Consider the following 16,021-nt stretch of genomic DNA (forward strand, 5'->3'; position numbering starts at 1 on the left):
TTAGATTTTCTGTTTTTTCCATTTTTTAATCATAAATAGCTAAATAGGAGATGATTGCCTTGTGAGATAAAATATTAAAAAAAAAAAAAAATCTCTGATGCCATAAGACTGCACTTGACAGAACGTTACTATTAGCTGTTTTGATTTTTTTTTTCTTTTTTTTTTTCATTTTCCAGCAAGAATTTTTAAATATGGCAAATGGAGTGCCCTGGGTGAAAGAGCTAGTCCACAAATATGGTGGAGATATGATCATCCAGGTGCTTAAGGTAGGTACATATTTCACAAGAGATAAACATGCACACTTTTAGATTGATGTAGTAATTCATTAGAATTGCTCTTTAACTTTCAATTAATTTTGTATTAATAATATTAGAGTTGATAAACCTGAATTGCAAAAAAAAAGTCATTATCCTTACAATAATTAAACACCTGGCACATCTTGAATGGACTAAAAAAAAAAAAGTATTTCCAAAGTAAACTATCTCTGGCTAGGTCTTTATCCCTCTTTTCCTCAAGTTCGTTTTTATCACTTCCTCTCATGTTTTCCTTAACTTTCTACTGTAAACTGAACTTGCTACTTCAACTGCTCTACATCTATTAACCCAAAAACTCTCATCCATTCTGTTAATGTGGCCATACCATCTAAGTCTACTCTTCTGTATGCATCTCTCTATACTGTACAGGTTTAATCTTGAAATGACATCATCAGAACTAAGCCTGTCATTAAGGCTGAAATTACACACTCATCATTCTCATATCATTTCTCTCCATGCAACACATATCCTCAATCCTCACTGGTCAAGTTTTACTTTCATACATCATCATACTATGTACACATGTCTGATAGACTACTCTCTTAATCAACAGTAATTAACAATCTCCGCATTAATAATGGCAGAAGTTCTATGAACTTATTCCATCCACTCCTAATTCTTACAATTAGACTAGCATCCATTCCATCCTATTCACCAATGGTATCACCATGGTAACAAAACTTCTCACCAACGTCAATAGCTTTGCCATTCAGATTTATATTATCCACGTTTGTGTTTTTGTCTATCTTTATTGTCTTCCACTTCTTGCACTTAGATTGGTTATCATCTCTCATCCTATGTTACTGGTACTTCCACTGCACTTCTTGTGTGGCCAATGCTTCCTGAACCACAAAAAACTGAATTCCACTCGACTCCCTTAACACAAACTGAGCAAGAGAACGTTTCTCTTTTTAGAAGCTTTCCAATAATACAACCACTTCGGTCTTGGTAACATTCATTTTAAGACCTTTACTTTTCATGCCATTCCCACAACTCTTTAATTATTGAATATGAAGATCATACCATCGTTTCAAAAAACTCTTAATAAAGTTTGACTGTGCATCACTATTTGATAGGGGACTTATTTTTTTTCCAAAGCAAACCTCAATTGTTGGTGGTGGAGGGTTTATGATGTTGAAAAGAAAAAAAAAACGAATTTGTGCTGGAATTAGCATATCTTTGAGAATTTACCTCAAAGCATCTTCAAGACATATTTTTCAATGAAACTGTTCACCATTAGATCCAATATAAAAAAATATATAATTTGTATGTTTTTAGTATATTACCTAGATTGATACGTATAGAAAAATTGAAATGTGGAGACTGTAGAATATAGAAGACAGATTCAAATCAAAAACAGTAGTTAATTTTTATGAAAACACGTTTGTCGTAACCTAATTGACCACCCACCTGTCACGGATGGATCACCATTCACAGGTTTAAAGATCTATCAGTAGTTGTTTGTTTCCTCTGACTACTGTCTCCCCACATTCTACTTTTTTTTCTCCTCCCTCATCTCTATAATTCTACCACACTCCCACTCTTTCTCCTTATATCCGTCTCTTATTATACAAAAGTGATAAAATATATTCTATTTTTATTATTCCCCTGACAAAAGGAGGGTGGGCGTGTAAATTCACTCTTGTCTGTTCGTTCATTCGTTTGTCCGCACTTTTCTGAATAACTATGCCTTGCAATTTTTTGAAATTTTGCCCAAACATTAAACATGATATGAGTAAAAATGTAATAGAACGGATTTTCCGGGAAAACTCTGGTTGCCCCACTAGGGGTACCTTTTGGGTTAAAATGGCTAAAATTGACACTTTTCTGCTTATTAAAAACAAATTGATGCCTTGGATTTTTATAAAACTTTCTGAAAAGTTGTAACTAACTGATTTCTATATAATTTTGCTTGTCTATACTTTGCGATAACTCTTGGGTGTGCCTCAGGGGCTCTTTTAGGGCTAATAAAAACACTCTACCCTGCTCTCTTCCAACAGATAATGGATATGATGCTCGCAGGGTTGGAATTTGCAATGGCATACCTTGACGATGTCTTGATAAAGAGCAGTAATTTGCAAGAGCACAAGAAGCACGTCAGAGAAGTACTTAAGAGAATAGAGGTGTTTGGTTTCAGATTGAGTCCAGAGAAATGGGATTTCTTCATGGAAAGGATCAAATACCTGGGTCAAATAATTAACGAAGATGAACGAAGACCAGATCCACAATGGACCGAAGCAATCAAAAAGATGCCTGCCCCAGACTCAGTACCAAAACTACAGTCATTTTTGGGATTGGTACAATATTATGCGATATACATCCCTAATGTGCATAATTTGAGAGCTCCTCTTAACGAGTTACTAAAAAAAGGCAGTAGATGGAATTGGACGTTAATCATGATATTTGAATTGAAGAAAGACATCTCTATGCATACAGACAAACCGACTACAGCGATGGGATGTAACTATTAGTTTAAGATGGAGCATGTGTCATTAAAAAAGCTAGGACACGCAGGTTGATTCCAAAAAGAAATGAAAATTTCAAAGAGACGGTAATTGCAGCTCTTAAAAATGAAAGCGAATGCTCAAATTCAATGTGCAATATGATCCATGAACTCCCAGTAACTCTAGAAGAGATTAAAAGAGAAGCTGCAAAAGACGTTTTCATAAAGAAAATGAAAAATCAAGTAGGACAGACGGAAAGAAATAAAAAGGACAAATTACATTTTTTTCCATTTGCAAAGATGTAATTCCACAGGTATTACGAAGGAAAATGCTAAAGGAATTTCACACAGGTCATCCTGGCATTTCAAGGATGAAATCCCTAATTAGAGGTTACGTGTATTGGCCTGGTATTGATAAAGAGGTGGAAAACTGTGTCAAAGCGTGCAAAGGATGTTAGTTAGCAGCCCAAGATCCTCCGGTAAAAACGACCCCATGCCCAAAGACAGACTTGCCCTGGTCATGTCTGCATATTGATTATGCCGGACCCCAAAATTTTCAGCCGGTTTGGTGTACCAAAGCCCATAGTGAGTGACAGTTGAAACCAGCTTTCACGAATTAGAAAAATCAAAGTTGAACAACATTTTCCTGACATTGCAAGAGACAATGGAACAAATAATTTTGGCTGATGGTGGCAACAATTACAGGCTTCAGCATGTCAAAAGCACAGCTAGAAAGAAAAGGAAAACTTCCCACTTCAATTTTGATATCAGAAGAATTGAAAAGTAAATTAACACAATTGAATAAATTTAGCTTTTTGCATCATTTTTTGGATATTTATTTAATCATACATTGTAAGAATGTATGTACAATCAATTGTCAATTTAATTAAGTATAATTATTTGGTTAACCTGTATTTCCTTTCAAAAGTACTGCCTTATAAAACTTGAAACTTGTATGCACCAAGTATTTCCGACCGAACTGAAAATTTTTGTGCACCAACTATTTCCGACCGGAGATAGTATTATTTAGAGTTTATGAACCCAAGCATTTTAAAATGTTCCGTCTGCATTCATAATTTACATTATTTATTTGAGATTATTTCGCTTTTATGTAAAACGCTTCCAGGATTGTTAGTCTTTTTACATTAGTATCACTGTGTAGGACCTTAACATTTTGTACCATGAATCTTCGGAATTTGGAATGATGGCATTAATTCCTGCATTTTAAATTACCATTTAAATCCTAATAAAAAGTATTATGATCCTAATAAGAAATATTATGATCCTAATAAGGAATATTATGATCCTAATAAGGAATATTATGATCCTAATAAGGAATATTAGGAAATCTAATATATAAAAGCCTATATGTCTGTTTGTTTCCATATTTTCAAACTCTATCTCCTCTTAAACTAAAAGTCGCGGAGTGGTGCTAAGGGTTTCAAATGATTGAATTTTTATGGACTGTTCTTTTATTGGTTATAGCCTGTGAAAATAGTTTTTAATGGGTGAAAAATGGGTCAGAATTTAAAAAATCGTTATACATTTTGTACATTCATCTTAGTTTATTTTTAATCAGTTCATATCCGTGTCACGTTGGTACAGTGGTAACGTCACTAACTTTGAATGCTACAGTTTTGCTTTTCGGTTTTGATTCTAGCTGATGACATCCAAATTTTTTTTTTTAATTTTGAAATCACTACTCTATAATAATATATGCGAAATCTGGATGAATTAAAATATCATATTTAATCGTATTTTATGACCAAGCAAAGCCGGGCGCCCCCTCCCCTCCTCTGCTAGTGTATATGAAATCTATAAAGTGTATTCTAATGTTTCTGAATCTTTATGTAAATCCTAAGGGTATAACCTCCTTAAAACTTCAATTATATCCTATTTTTATGAAATTTAAATCATATGTATAAAATATTATAGGAAAAACACTGGTCCCCGATCTCTATATTACTCTTTATGTGCCAAATATGTATGTGCCTCTACCTCTAACTGACACATCAGGACAGAACCTTCTTAAATCTTCAAATATGTATATCTGATCTTAATGAAATTTAAAACATTTGTAAAAGATACTAATTCTCAGTTTTCCAACATTTCTAGTTCTTCCGACTATATTATGGAGCAAATCTGGAGGATCGGGGGGGGGGATGCAATCAAAGCAAACAAAGTAATATGATGTCATGAACATAGTTAGAAAAGTACAAAATAGTGGTCCTTATTCAATTTTGAGCAACGTTGGGCCTTCCTGCTAGTTGTTACTGAAATTCACAATCCTAAGAGTGATAAAACAATAACTGTTGGGCGTTTGCAACTGAAACTTGGTGGACAAGTCAGGCATTGAATGAAGTTTATTTATACCAGATTTGATTAGAATAAAAAAAGGAGTGTGAACTTTATTAACAATTCCATTTGTGGTATTTGAGCAAGGTGGGGTGGGGGATTTGTGACACTGTATAATGGAATCAAAGGTTTTTTTTTTTTGTGTTGAACAGTTTTAATCAAACATCTTTTTTTAATTTTTTTTTTCAGTATTTTGTTGAAACTAACAAATTATTTTATGGAATCATTGTTGCATGTATTGAAATTTAAATTAGAAATCTTCATTTGAATTGTAAAACAATATGAAAGTTATTTTGCTCTTAATAAGGTAACCATTTTTTATTCTATTTTGTTAAAACTAATTTCCTGTGTAATATTTCTTCCTTTTCTTTCTTTGCAGTGTATTGAAGGTGGATCTTCTCGTACCGTCCTCGATCAATTTGCTGATCTTCTCTTTTGCATAAACAAACATCAAATTAAGGAATTGACCAAGTTTGTGTCCAATTTGAGTAAAATTGGTCTTCCGCTAGCGTTGCAGACAACGGAACAGAGAGAACAGTTTTGTCGACATATACTCAGGTGAAGAGGTTATTTTTGTTATCTTTGTTTTCCAGTTTCAATTCTTATTATAGTTATGTCTAAGCGTATATCTAACTTTGCTGCAAAGAAAGTAGGTTCCCTTTAATGGGCTAGAAAACGTTTTACATCTGCCAGTATCCTATATATCTACAGATGAACTCCTTATCATATATATCTAGAATGAACTCATCACACGTGTAGCTCCTTGATGTATATACCTCTAACAAACCTGTTTAGCAAGAAAATCCCACCTCTTCACTGTAGAGGTTCCCAAATGACGGAAAGTTTTTTTTTTTACTCTTACAGATTCTTCAAACTATTTACCTGTGAAATTTCTTCTCTCCACTCCTACAACATGCAAAAATTTAAATGTAATATGAACAAACATCTCACCGCACAACTCTCCAGTTGATGCTAGAAAGCCTTCTACTCTGATAGCTTCTTCCCTTGGACAGCTAGACTTTGGAATTCCCTCCCTGTTATCTGCTTCCCTAACTATACTGACATATAGAAGTTTAAATGTAATATGAACCGACATCTCACTCTTCTCCTTGCATAGTCTCCTATAAACATGGTCTCAAATATTAGGCCCTTATGTACAAGTGGCAATATACCTTGTTTGGAGGTGAATGTGATTAAATAATAAAAAAAAAACCTGCCATTTATCTATGTATGGAATATTGCTGCCCCCTCAATGTAAATACCTCCCAGCAAGCAGCAAAATCCCACCCCTTGACTGTAGAGGTTCTCAAATGCCGAAATTTTTTTTTTTACTCCAACAGCTTCTTTTCTTAAACTATTTACCTTTGAAATTTCCTATCCCTGCTCTATGAACATGCAAAACCTACATGTAATATAAGCAAACATCTCACTGCGCAGCTCCCCCCTTGGAATGCCCCTATAAATCTGACCTCTAATTCACAGCAGCCCCTTATGTATCAATGACGATATGCCTTGTTTATCTATATATATAAAAGCGAAAATGTATGTATGTATGTATGTTTGCTTTTCTGTATGTCAACAAAAGGCTTTTTTCAGAGAAGCGGTCGCTCGCTTCACAACTTTTTAAAACTTTTTATATCACATATAAATCATAATATCTCACAGTTAACAACGAAGCTCGCCTGTCTATTTAATTTGCTCGATTTCGGGAAGATAAATATTCAATATTTGTCGCTCGCCACATGTGGGTTAGTCTTTTTCCTATAACATCTTGGCGGGGGGGGGGGGAAAGCGTTCCTGCAGTAAATGAATACTATCCCGCAGTCAAACTTGACCTCATTAACTCATTAAAACGGGCACCTGCTAAATCTAAAGTAATTAAATAAATTCAAACGTGTTTCCGTTAGCATCTCGCGGTGGGGCAATGGTTAACGTCGCACGTTTTCTTTTTCACACTTTAATTTACAACTTTGCCTCAGCGGTTTGGGTTCGATCCTCATACTTACTTTTTTTTTTTTTTTTTTTTTAACCCCCCCATCCCCCCCACACACACCTCCAAACACCCGGGCAACGCCGGGTACCCCTCGCTAGTGATAAATATAAGTAAAAAAAAAAAAATATTCTCTTCCCAAACTCTGTGCGTGTGTATATAAAGATAGGGGACATGTATTTTCAACAGATTAATGGTGACATGTAAAAGTTGTAGCAGGAACTATGTATATTCCAGTTTCTTAAGACTTCTTAAGCTTATGCCTTAAATTTTATGCATTTTCTATATAGATAAAACAGATGTATGTATGTGTGTGAAAATATTTAATTGATAAACTCTTAAACTACTCGTCAAATAAAACTGAAATTAATAGGAAATAGTAATCATACACCAAGCATGGTTTATAAAATATTTGAATAACACGTACCAACATACATCGTCAAGTTAAAATGCAAGCTATTCATTTCAACTTGCAGACATATTTTTATTTTTTTTCTATGCATGCCTAAATTCAGTTAATTTTTTTTTTTTTTTTCAAGTCGTTTGATATTAAACCTTTCTTACCTATCTCTCGATAGCTACATCGGTAGGAGATGCAGCTGGAGTGCTAAATATTTTGGTTTCAATTCTAGCTGATTACACCAAGTAATTTTTACTTTTTTTATTAAACTTTTGACATCACTACTATGTATTTGGTACAATATAATATTCAATAAAAAAATTGTCTCTGTAATAATAAATACAAAATCTGCATGAATTAAAATATATTTAAGCGTATTTTACGACTCGGCAAGAATACATATTGTACAATAGATTTTTGACGAAAATTGACAAAAAGGATTCTAAAGGTAACATTCATATCATCAGTTGTTAATCTTCATAAAGGACATAAAATTGGTGCAGAACCCAGGAATTCATTTTACTTGTCCTGGGACGGGTATTCTAATATAGGATATTCTAGTATATGAGGCGCGGGTATTCTAGTATATGAAGCGTTGAATGTCATAACTCAGTAAGTGTCATCATGGCAAGGTATCTAGTTAGTACATCATTTTATTCCCCATAGCCTCCTCTATCACGTCCATGAGTAGTTATGGTTGAATTCAGACCAAAACATGGGTAGAAATCGACTAATGCACAGTATTCCCATCAACTAAACTTTAACAGCATTTTTCTGTTTTTTTTTTGTTTGTGGTGCTTACCGAGTTATGACATTCAGTGCATCATATAGGAAAGAAACATTTAGAAAACAGTTGTTGATTCGCTATGATTTTATATATTCTCATTTATAAAACTCATTATGTTTGTCTGTCTCGCGTTTTTTTCAAACTGTATCTTCTCAGAGACGAAAGCTCGCAAAGTGACGCTAGGCGGCTCAAATGATTGCATTTTTTGTGGGCCACTTTTTAATAGTCTTTAGTCGGTTAAAATGGTGTTGAAGGGGTAAAAAAAAAAAGGGGGTTGAAATTGAAAGAAATCAGAATTTCTAAGTGTGAGTCTACTAAAACGGCTCTTATCTGCATGCGCAAATTATTATACATTTTGTACATTCATCTTACTTTTTAATTACTTTATATCTGACTGACAATGGCCCAATGCTAACACCACAGACTTCACTGCTATAGTTTTGGTTTCGATTCTAGCTGATGGCACCCAAGTCATATTTTTTTTTTTTTACTTTTGAAATCATGATTATACGTTTGGTACAATATCATAGGAAATAATGGATAGAAAATTGACTCTATAATTATATATAGGAAATCTGGTTAAATTAAAATATCATATTTAAGTGTATTTAAAACAGCCCCCCCCTCCCTCGCACTAGTAAGAGATATAGAAAAAACATATAAAGTACAGCAATAATCAAATTGTATTGTGAGAGTTTTTATATTTCATCTTTATTATCAAAATTAATAAAGGAGAGATATAAAAGATGTGAAAAAAAAGAGAGATTCCATGTTATTTTTAAATAAAATTTGACTTGGATCAAAGAAAAAAATAGAAGAAGCGAGTGGCGGTGGGAGCAGCGCGTAAGCTTAAACAACTACCAAGACATAATACTTACACTTGGGCTAGTGCATCTATCACTAGTCTCTTGCTCTTAGACAGATTCCAAAAAAGTCTCCAACCTAATAGGTCCCACACTATCAACCGAACTACAACCCCTGTCCCATCACCACAATGTTTCATTCCTGTGCCTGTTCTACAAGTATTTTAATGGAATGTGCTCTAACAAACTCATAGCACTTGTGCACTTTCGACGTAAATATCTCTGACAAACAACAAAATCCCTCTGTATTTATCGGAAAATAAAAATATTGTTCTCAAACAAAATATAAACAAGAGAAAGGGGAGACGTGAAATATGAGTTATTATCTAAAACATATAGAGTTGAATTAATTAAGAGGCAGCCATATCGACATGATCGAAATGTAATCTAAAGGATTGAGAGAATCGCATTTTGAAAGATAATTGTGGAAGCATAAACGCAGAGATAAACACGACACGAAAGGAGAGCAAAACAGTTGGAGAAAATTAAGTGAAGTTGCAAATAAATATGTGGCTGTTAGTGGCTTTCTAAAAGAGCATAATTTTTTCGCCTTATTTATTTTAAATACAAGCAAGGATTGGAAATTTAGATATATGTATATGTTCATGTATACATATATACATGTATATATAATTAATGAGTAATATAATATATACATGTATATATAATTAATGAGTAATATAATATATACATGTATATATAATTGATGAGTAATATAATATATACATGTATATATAATTGATGAGTAATATAATATATACATGTATATATAATTGATGAGTAATATAATATATACATGTATATATAATTGATGAGTAATATAATATATACATGTATATATAATTAATGAGTAATATAATATATACATGTATATATAATTAATGAGTAATATAATATATACATGTATATATAATTGATGAGTAATATAATATATACATGTATATATAATTGATGAGTAATATAATATATACATGTATGTATAATTGATGAGTAATATAATATATACATGTATATATAATTGATGAGTAATATAATATATACATGTATATATAATTGATGAGTAATATAATATATACATGTATATATAATTGATGAGTAATATAATATATACATGTATATATAATTGATGAGTAATATAATATATACATGTATATATAATTGATGAGTAATATAATATATACATGTATATATAATTGATGAGTAATATAATATATACATGTATATATAATTGATGAGTAATATAATATATACATGTATATATAATTGATGAGTAATATAATATATACATGTATATATAATTGATGAGTAATATAATATATACATGTATATATAATTAATGAGTAATATAATTCATATATATATCTCTAGATGCCGGAAAGCCTTCTACTCTGATAGTTTCTTCCTTCACACTACTAGACTTTGGAATTCCCTTCCGGTGCCCTGATTCCTTGACTGTACTGATATGCAGAAGTTTAAGAATAATATGAACAGTCACCTTACTGCTCAACTCCCTGCATAGTACCACTGTAGATATGGTCCCAAATAGTAGCGCTTTATGTTCAAATGGCATTGTGCCTTGTTTGAGGTGAATAAGAATAAAAAAACAATTTTTTTTACAAATCTACCTCACGTTTACATGCAATCTTTTTTTGTAATTTTTTTAAATGTACAGATGTATTAGTTTTTTTGTATTATTTGGACTATTGTTCTCATTTTGATTTTTTTCCACAACGTTACGGCTGATGTAACCTCCGACTATTTTCAGATGTATTCACACTGGATGTTATTGGTAAATAGTGAAAAATGTTTGGGTTTTTTTATAGATGTATTCTTTTACGTTTTGGAATGTTTTTAAAAGATGATTAATAATTTGTAATATTTGTTTTATTTCGACTATTGTTATTTTCATAACATTTTGGTCAATGTAATTTCCGACCTTCTTCAGGTATATCTTGTCGAACTCAGGAATCTATACAAGCAATACTAAGAATAATATTACTTAAATCTTCCACCTGTCTATGGCTGACAGAACTAGAAAAATCTACTCCAGTAGATCACAAAAATGTTCAGTTCAAAATTTTGTATGCTTTCCCGGGGTTCGACAAGAGAAGGTTGAAGTTTATGTTGGCCAAAATGTTATTTTTTCAGAATAACATCCAGAATGAAGACAGTAAACCAAATACAAAATATCCTTTTTTTTTTTTTTAAAGATGAGTATTGATAATGTATTTGTTTTATTCTATTATACTAGTGTTCTCATTTTTAATGTTATTTTCACAATGTTTCAGCTGATGTAATTTTCGACTTTCTTCAGGTGCATTTTATCAAACTCTGAAATCTCTGTAAAATTTTGAACAGAACCTTTTTTTTAACTCTCAGGGGGGTAAATTGTTCTCATTTTGTCAGCCATGCCTGGGTTGAAGTGTTTAGTAATTTGTAATTATGTCAGTATCACTCACACTGAAGATTGAACCTTCGATCTCCATAAGCTTAGAATTTATAATTACTTAGCACTTACATCCGTTGTACCACAAAGACCTGTGGCATAACAGATGTAAGTGCTATACCTATGCATTAAATAAAGGATTAGTATAGCTGAGAACCTCAACCTTAAGTACAGGAGATATATAAAAAAAACTTGGAAGTAAGTGATTGGACAAGACCTCAAAGAGTGGAAGTTGGAGACAGTTGACCTGTTTGAACCATGAGAACTGAAGAGTGAGTTTGTGTAATATACAAAAAAAAGGTTGAGCACTGAGCAAGAAAAAAGTGAGGATAAATGAATAGAAGTCTCATTTGAAATTTCTTACAGATTCCAAAGTTTGGCAAGATGCAGCTGAAGAAGGTTAAAGTTACATTGGCCAAAATGTTGCAAAAATATCAGCCAAGTGGAAGACAGTTGTCCAAATGATACAAATGATCTCTTTTTTTTAATTTATTTTTTGTATTTTTGTTTTCTAGGGAGAAATCCAATCGAAGGAAAGTCCGTGAATTTGTAAAAGAGTATTATATGCAGTGTCATGGTTTAATCGGCACTGAATATGGCAACCAATGGGCTCAATCGATTTGAACATTCAACCGATAATGGAATTTAATGAGTAAACAAATGGGTCGGGTGTGAGATGGTCAAAGGCAGCAAACAATGATCCACACATATCCGCAAAGGATAGTCATTTTTAAGACAACCAGGGAGAAACATACTCATGCCTTTTAATAATAAAAACGACAAAAACTTTTATTCCAATGTCTCATCATACTTTCACAAACGTTAATGCGTGTTTGAAATGCATGGATAATCACAGTGTGGATTTTTAGTTTCTCTCTATCTTCTGTTCATCAGACCAAGTGGCGCCCACATAATAGCTATCCCTAAAATGAATTTTGTCTGATGAATGGTGAGATACTGTCCGTCATTATGGACTGCTGATTCTGCATCTCCATTCTTCCAACATAGATGTGCATGGTTCTATCACGTATATTGAACATCCTCCCTTTATAAATGTACCAACTACAATATATATATTGTTCTCGTTCAGAATTCTTATTATAAAAAAAAAAAAATCTCTATGATGCGCATATTCATGACAAAACGAAAATATCACATTTAAAAAAAAAACACTTAAATTGATCAAGCAGTTCTATTTTTAAATAAGAAAATCAATGTTATGAGTATCATAGGAGTGACTGTCTTGCCTGCCACTTTGAAAAAAAATCTTCCAAAAAAGAGAGATAACTCAACAATAATTCCAAGAGATTTATGTTGTAATGCCTACAAATTCCCATTAATTGCTAAAAAAAAAAATCATTTTTTTTATAAAAATAAAACTACTTGATCAATTTATGCAATTTTTGGAATATGATATTTTGCTTTGTCACAGGTACGTATATCATACATATTTTTCTTTTTTTTAATATGGGGTAATTCTGGAAAAAGAACCTATATTTTATATATAAATTTCTTTAAATTCATAAAAAAACGTACAATATAGCTAAAACTAAAGATATAATAATTAAAAAAAAAATGTTTTGCATTTGATTAAAAAAAAAAAATATACTTTAATACAAACAGTTGTTTCTGCCCATCCGAAAACATTTTCTTAATAAACAAAATATTAAAATATTTTCAAAAAGGCTTCATCAGTGTACATTTTTATCCATCACAATCAGGTCAAAGGAAAAAATTTATTGCGGTTGATAAAAATTTACACTGGATCTTTTTCGAAAATATTTTGATTATCAAGGAAATGTGTTTTCGAAATGGGCAGAAACAATTGTTTGTATTAAAGTTGTTTTGACTCGAATCTGAACAGTTTTTGAATTACGGTTATACAAACAAGGTCTGCGAAATCATCATCCATTAAAAACTGTATTTTTGATAATAATACGACTTATACAAAATGAACAATGCCATTCAACTGAATGTCCCATGCTTTCTTTTTCTTATCGAAATCACTCCAGACTAGGTGTGAAGCCACTTGATGTAAGGAGCTAACAAGAACGAAAAACGATTGTTGCAAAAATCAGGAAATGTCTATTGGCCTTAGTCTTGAAAAGACCAAGGCTATAGGTAGAAGGAAATCACCCTACAGGAAGAGAGTTTCACAAGCCTGCAGTTCTTGGAAAGAAGCTACTGGAATAGGAAGCTGTGTTGCAATGCAGTATCCAAACTAGCCACACATTTGTACAAATGGTTCACGAATGATTATATAAAATTTTCCAAAATTTCCAGCATTATTCTTAAGCTTTTTTTCATTGATAATAAATGACTTTAATTGAGCAATTGTTCATGATTTTCTTCTGAAAATTTAAAAGACTCAAAAAAAAAAAATCGAGAGGTATCACTGTTGCGTAAAACAAGATGATGTAATAATGCAGTAAAATAAATTTTTATTTCTTTTTTTCATGTTATTATCAGAAATACAGTTTATTTTGATTCCATATTAAAATTTGAAATAGACAATTAAATTTTGAAGACTCTCTGTGTGTGTGCGTGTGTGTGTATATATATGGTTTTCAAATTATTTCATTTTACAAATGTTTGTGCATATGTGGAAAAATGTGCCCTTTCTTCCTACATAATTCAAAATTAGAATAAGTTTTGCTACATTATCTATATAAAGTTAGGCAAGTGTACATGTTTGAATATGTGTATAAGATTCACTCCTAAACTAATTAACCGATCATTAGGGAATTTTAAAACAAAGCTTCAGGTGTAAAGGTGGATAATGTGGAATATATTTAGTTTTATATTAATGGGGGGCACAGATGAATGAAAGCTGTTTGTGAAAATTTAGATATTTCCAATTTTTACTTAATTTTTTTACAATATGCATTAAGCAATAATTTATAACAATTCCTAAAATTTTAGTTTTACTAAGAGTATTTTAGAGTTTTTGGTGCATAATATGGATACAACCTCCAATTTGAAAATTTGAATATTTCAGATTTGCATTAAGTTTGATTCACAGCTGTTAGACGTCAATTTTCTGATTTTCTATTTCTTATGACAAAGGATGCATTAAATTTTAGACATTTTCTAGAATCCAAATAATGTAAGCGTTTTTTAACCAAAATTAGAATAAGGATTCTAGACATAAGCTTTAGTATCATTATATCTTGATTTTTTACTCGTAAGGAGATATAAAAGTAATGCAAAACATTTCTTTATAGGGAATTCATTTTACCCATCCTAGGACAGGTATTCTTTTAGTGTGTATGTGTGTATCCGTATCTATATATATCATATACAGAAATGATCTTGTCTTTCTGTTTGTGTGAGGAACCACCTCTACTAAACTACCCTGTCCATTTTTTGTTCTATAGACTTGAAACTTGGTATATAGATGATTTGGACTTGTGAAACAAATTCGATTTGGTTTTAACTGGTAAAAATAACTGCTAATGGGTCAAAATCAAAAAAAAATTACAACTTGGCAGGTGTAAGTCAGCTAAACATGTTACTTTTACACATGCGCAAACATCCACTTATATGTTTAACATTATTTTTTGAAGTTTTTATATGCTTATGTACTTATATCAAACGGAAACAAATAAGGCTGGGGAGCTACATGTTTTAGTTTCGATTCTAGCTGATGGCACCCACTTCATAATTTCTTTTTACTTTTGAAATCACTACTATATATTGGATACAACATAATGTGCATGAATTTAAATACCATGTTTAAGCATATTTTATGACTGGGCAATGCTGGGCAACCTGCTAGTGTATATATAATATATATATGGGAATTTTAAAAAGCCGAGAGCAATGCGGAAAGACCGGAGCAATAAGAGGAAAGAACGGAAAAACAAATAAACAAATGAGTATGTTTTTCCTTTTGTTGCTTGTTTTTTCCTTTCTTTCCTCTTGTTACTCTGGTCTTTTCTGCATTGCTCTCAGCTTTTTAAAACTCCCATATATTCCTTTACCAGCAATGCTTCAAGCAAACTACCATTTACTTTATATATAGTTAAACAAATCACAAATCTTAAAATGATAGCAGAAAAAAAACGTTAAGTTTTTTTTATTCCAAGTAAAGTGTGATTTACAACCCCAATGGAAGAAAGACTCGCTAACTTTTGTGTAATGGAACAGATGTATATTGATTTATATGCAAATAAATACACATTGGTCTTTATTATAGAGTGGAGGATGTGCAACTGCGATACAAGTTGCAAAAATATTGACATCTGACAAAGAAAAACTACAAGCATTTGTTCATGAAAATCAAACGTTTTCTTAATTACCTAATCTCTATACTAATAAAATTGTGTGACCACTTCTCATGTTTCTGTGTGCGTGTGTGGTTTTTCACCTTTGACCTTACTCATCATTTTTACTTTTACTCTTTATACTTTATTTAATGAAA

At 31.8% G+C, this 16,021-nt stretch overlaps 1 protein-coding gene across 1 annotated transcript in view; it reads left to right on the top strand.

Annotated features, from left to right (window-relative positions):
- LOC145279924 (importin-13-like) overlaps positions 1-12,390 on the top strand; it is a 121,649-nt gene extending 109,259 nt beyond the window's left edge. The window contains exons 27-29 of the mRNA XM_080131491.1: positions 177-266; positions 5,492-5,670; positions 12,114-12,390. Coding sequence (XP_079987617.1) covers positions 177-266; positions 5,492-5,670; positions 12,114-12,222 — 378 coding nt within the window. The 3' untranslated portion in view covers positions 12,223-12,390. The remainder of the gene's footprint in view (positions 1-176; positions 267-5,491; positions 5,671-12,113) is intronic.
- Positions 12,391-16,021: the final 3,631 nt, after the last annotated feature.

Source organism: Euprymna scolopes, chromosome 7, assembly GCF_053919585.1.
Source record: "Euprymna scolopes isolate OS-2025 chromosome 7, ASM5391958v1, whole genome shotgun sequence".
Classification (NCBI taxonomy): Eukaryota; Metazoa; Mollusca; class Cephalopoda; order Sepiida; family Sepiolidae; genus Euprymna; species Euprymna scolopes.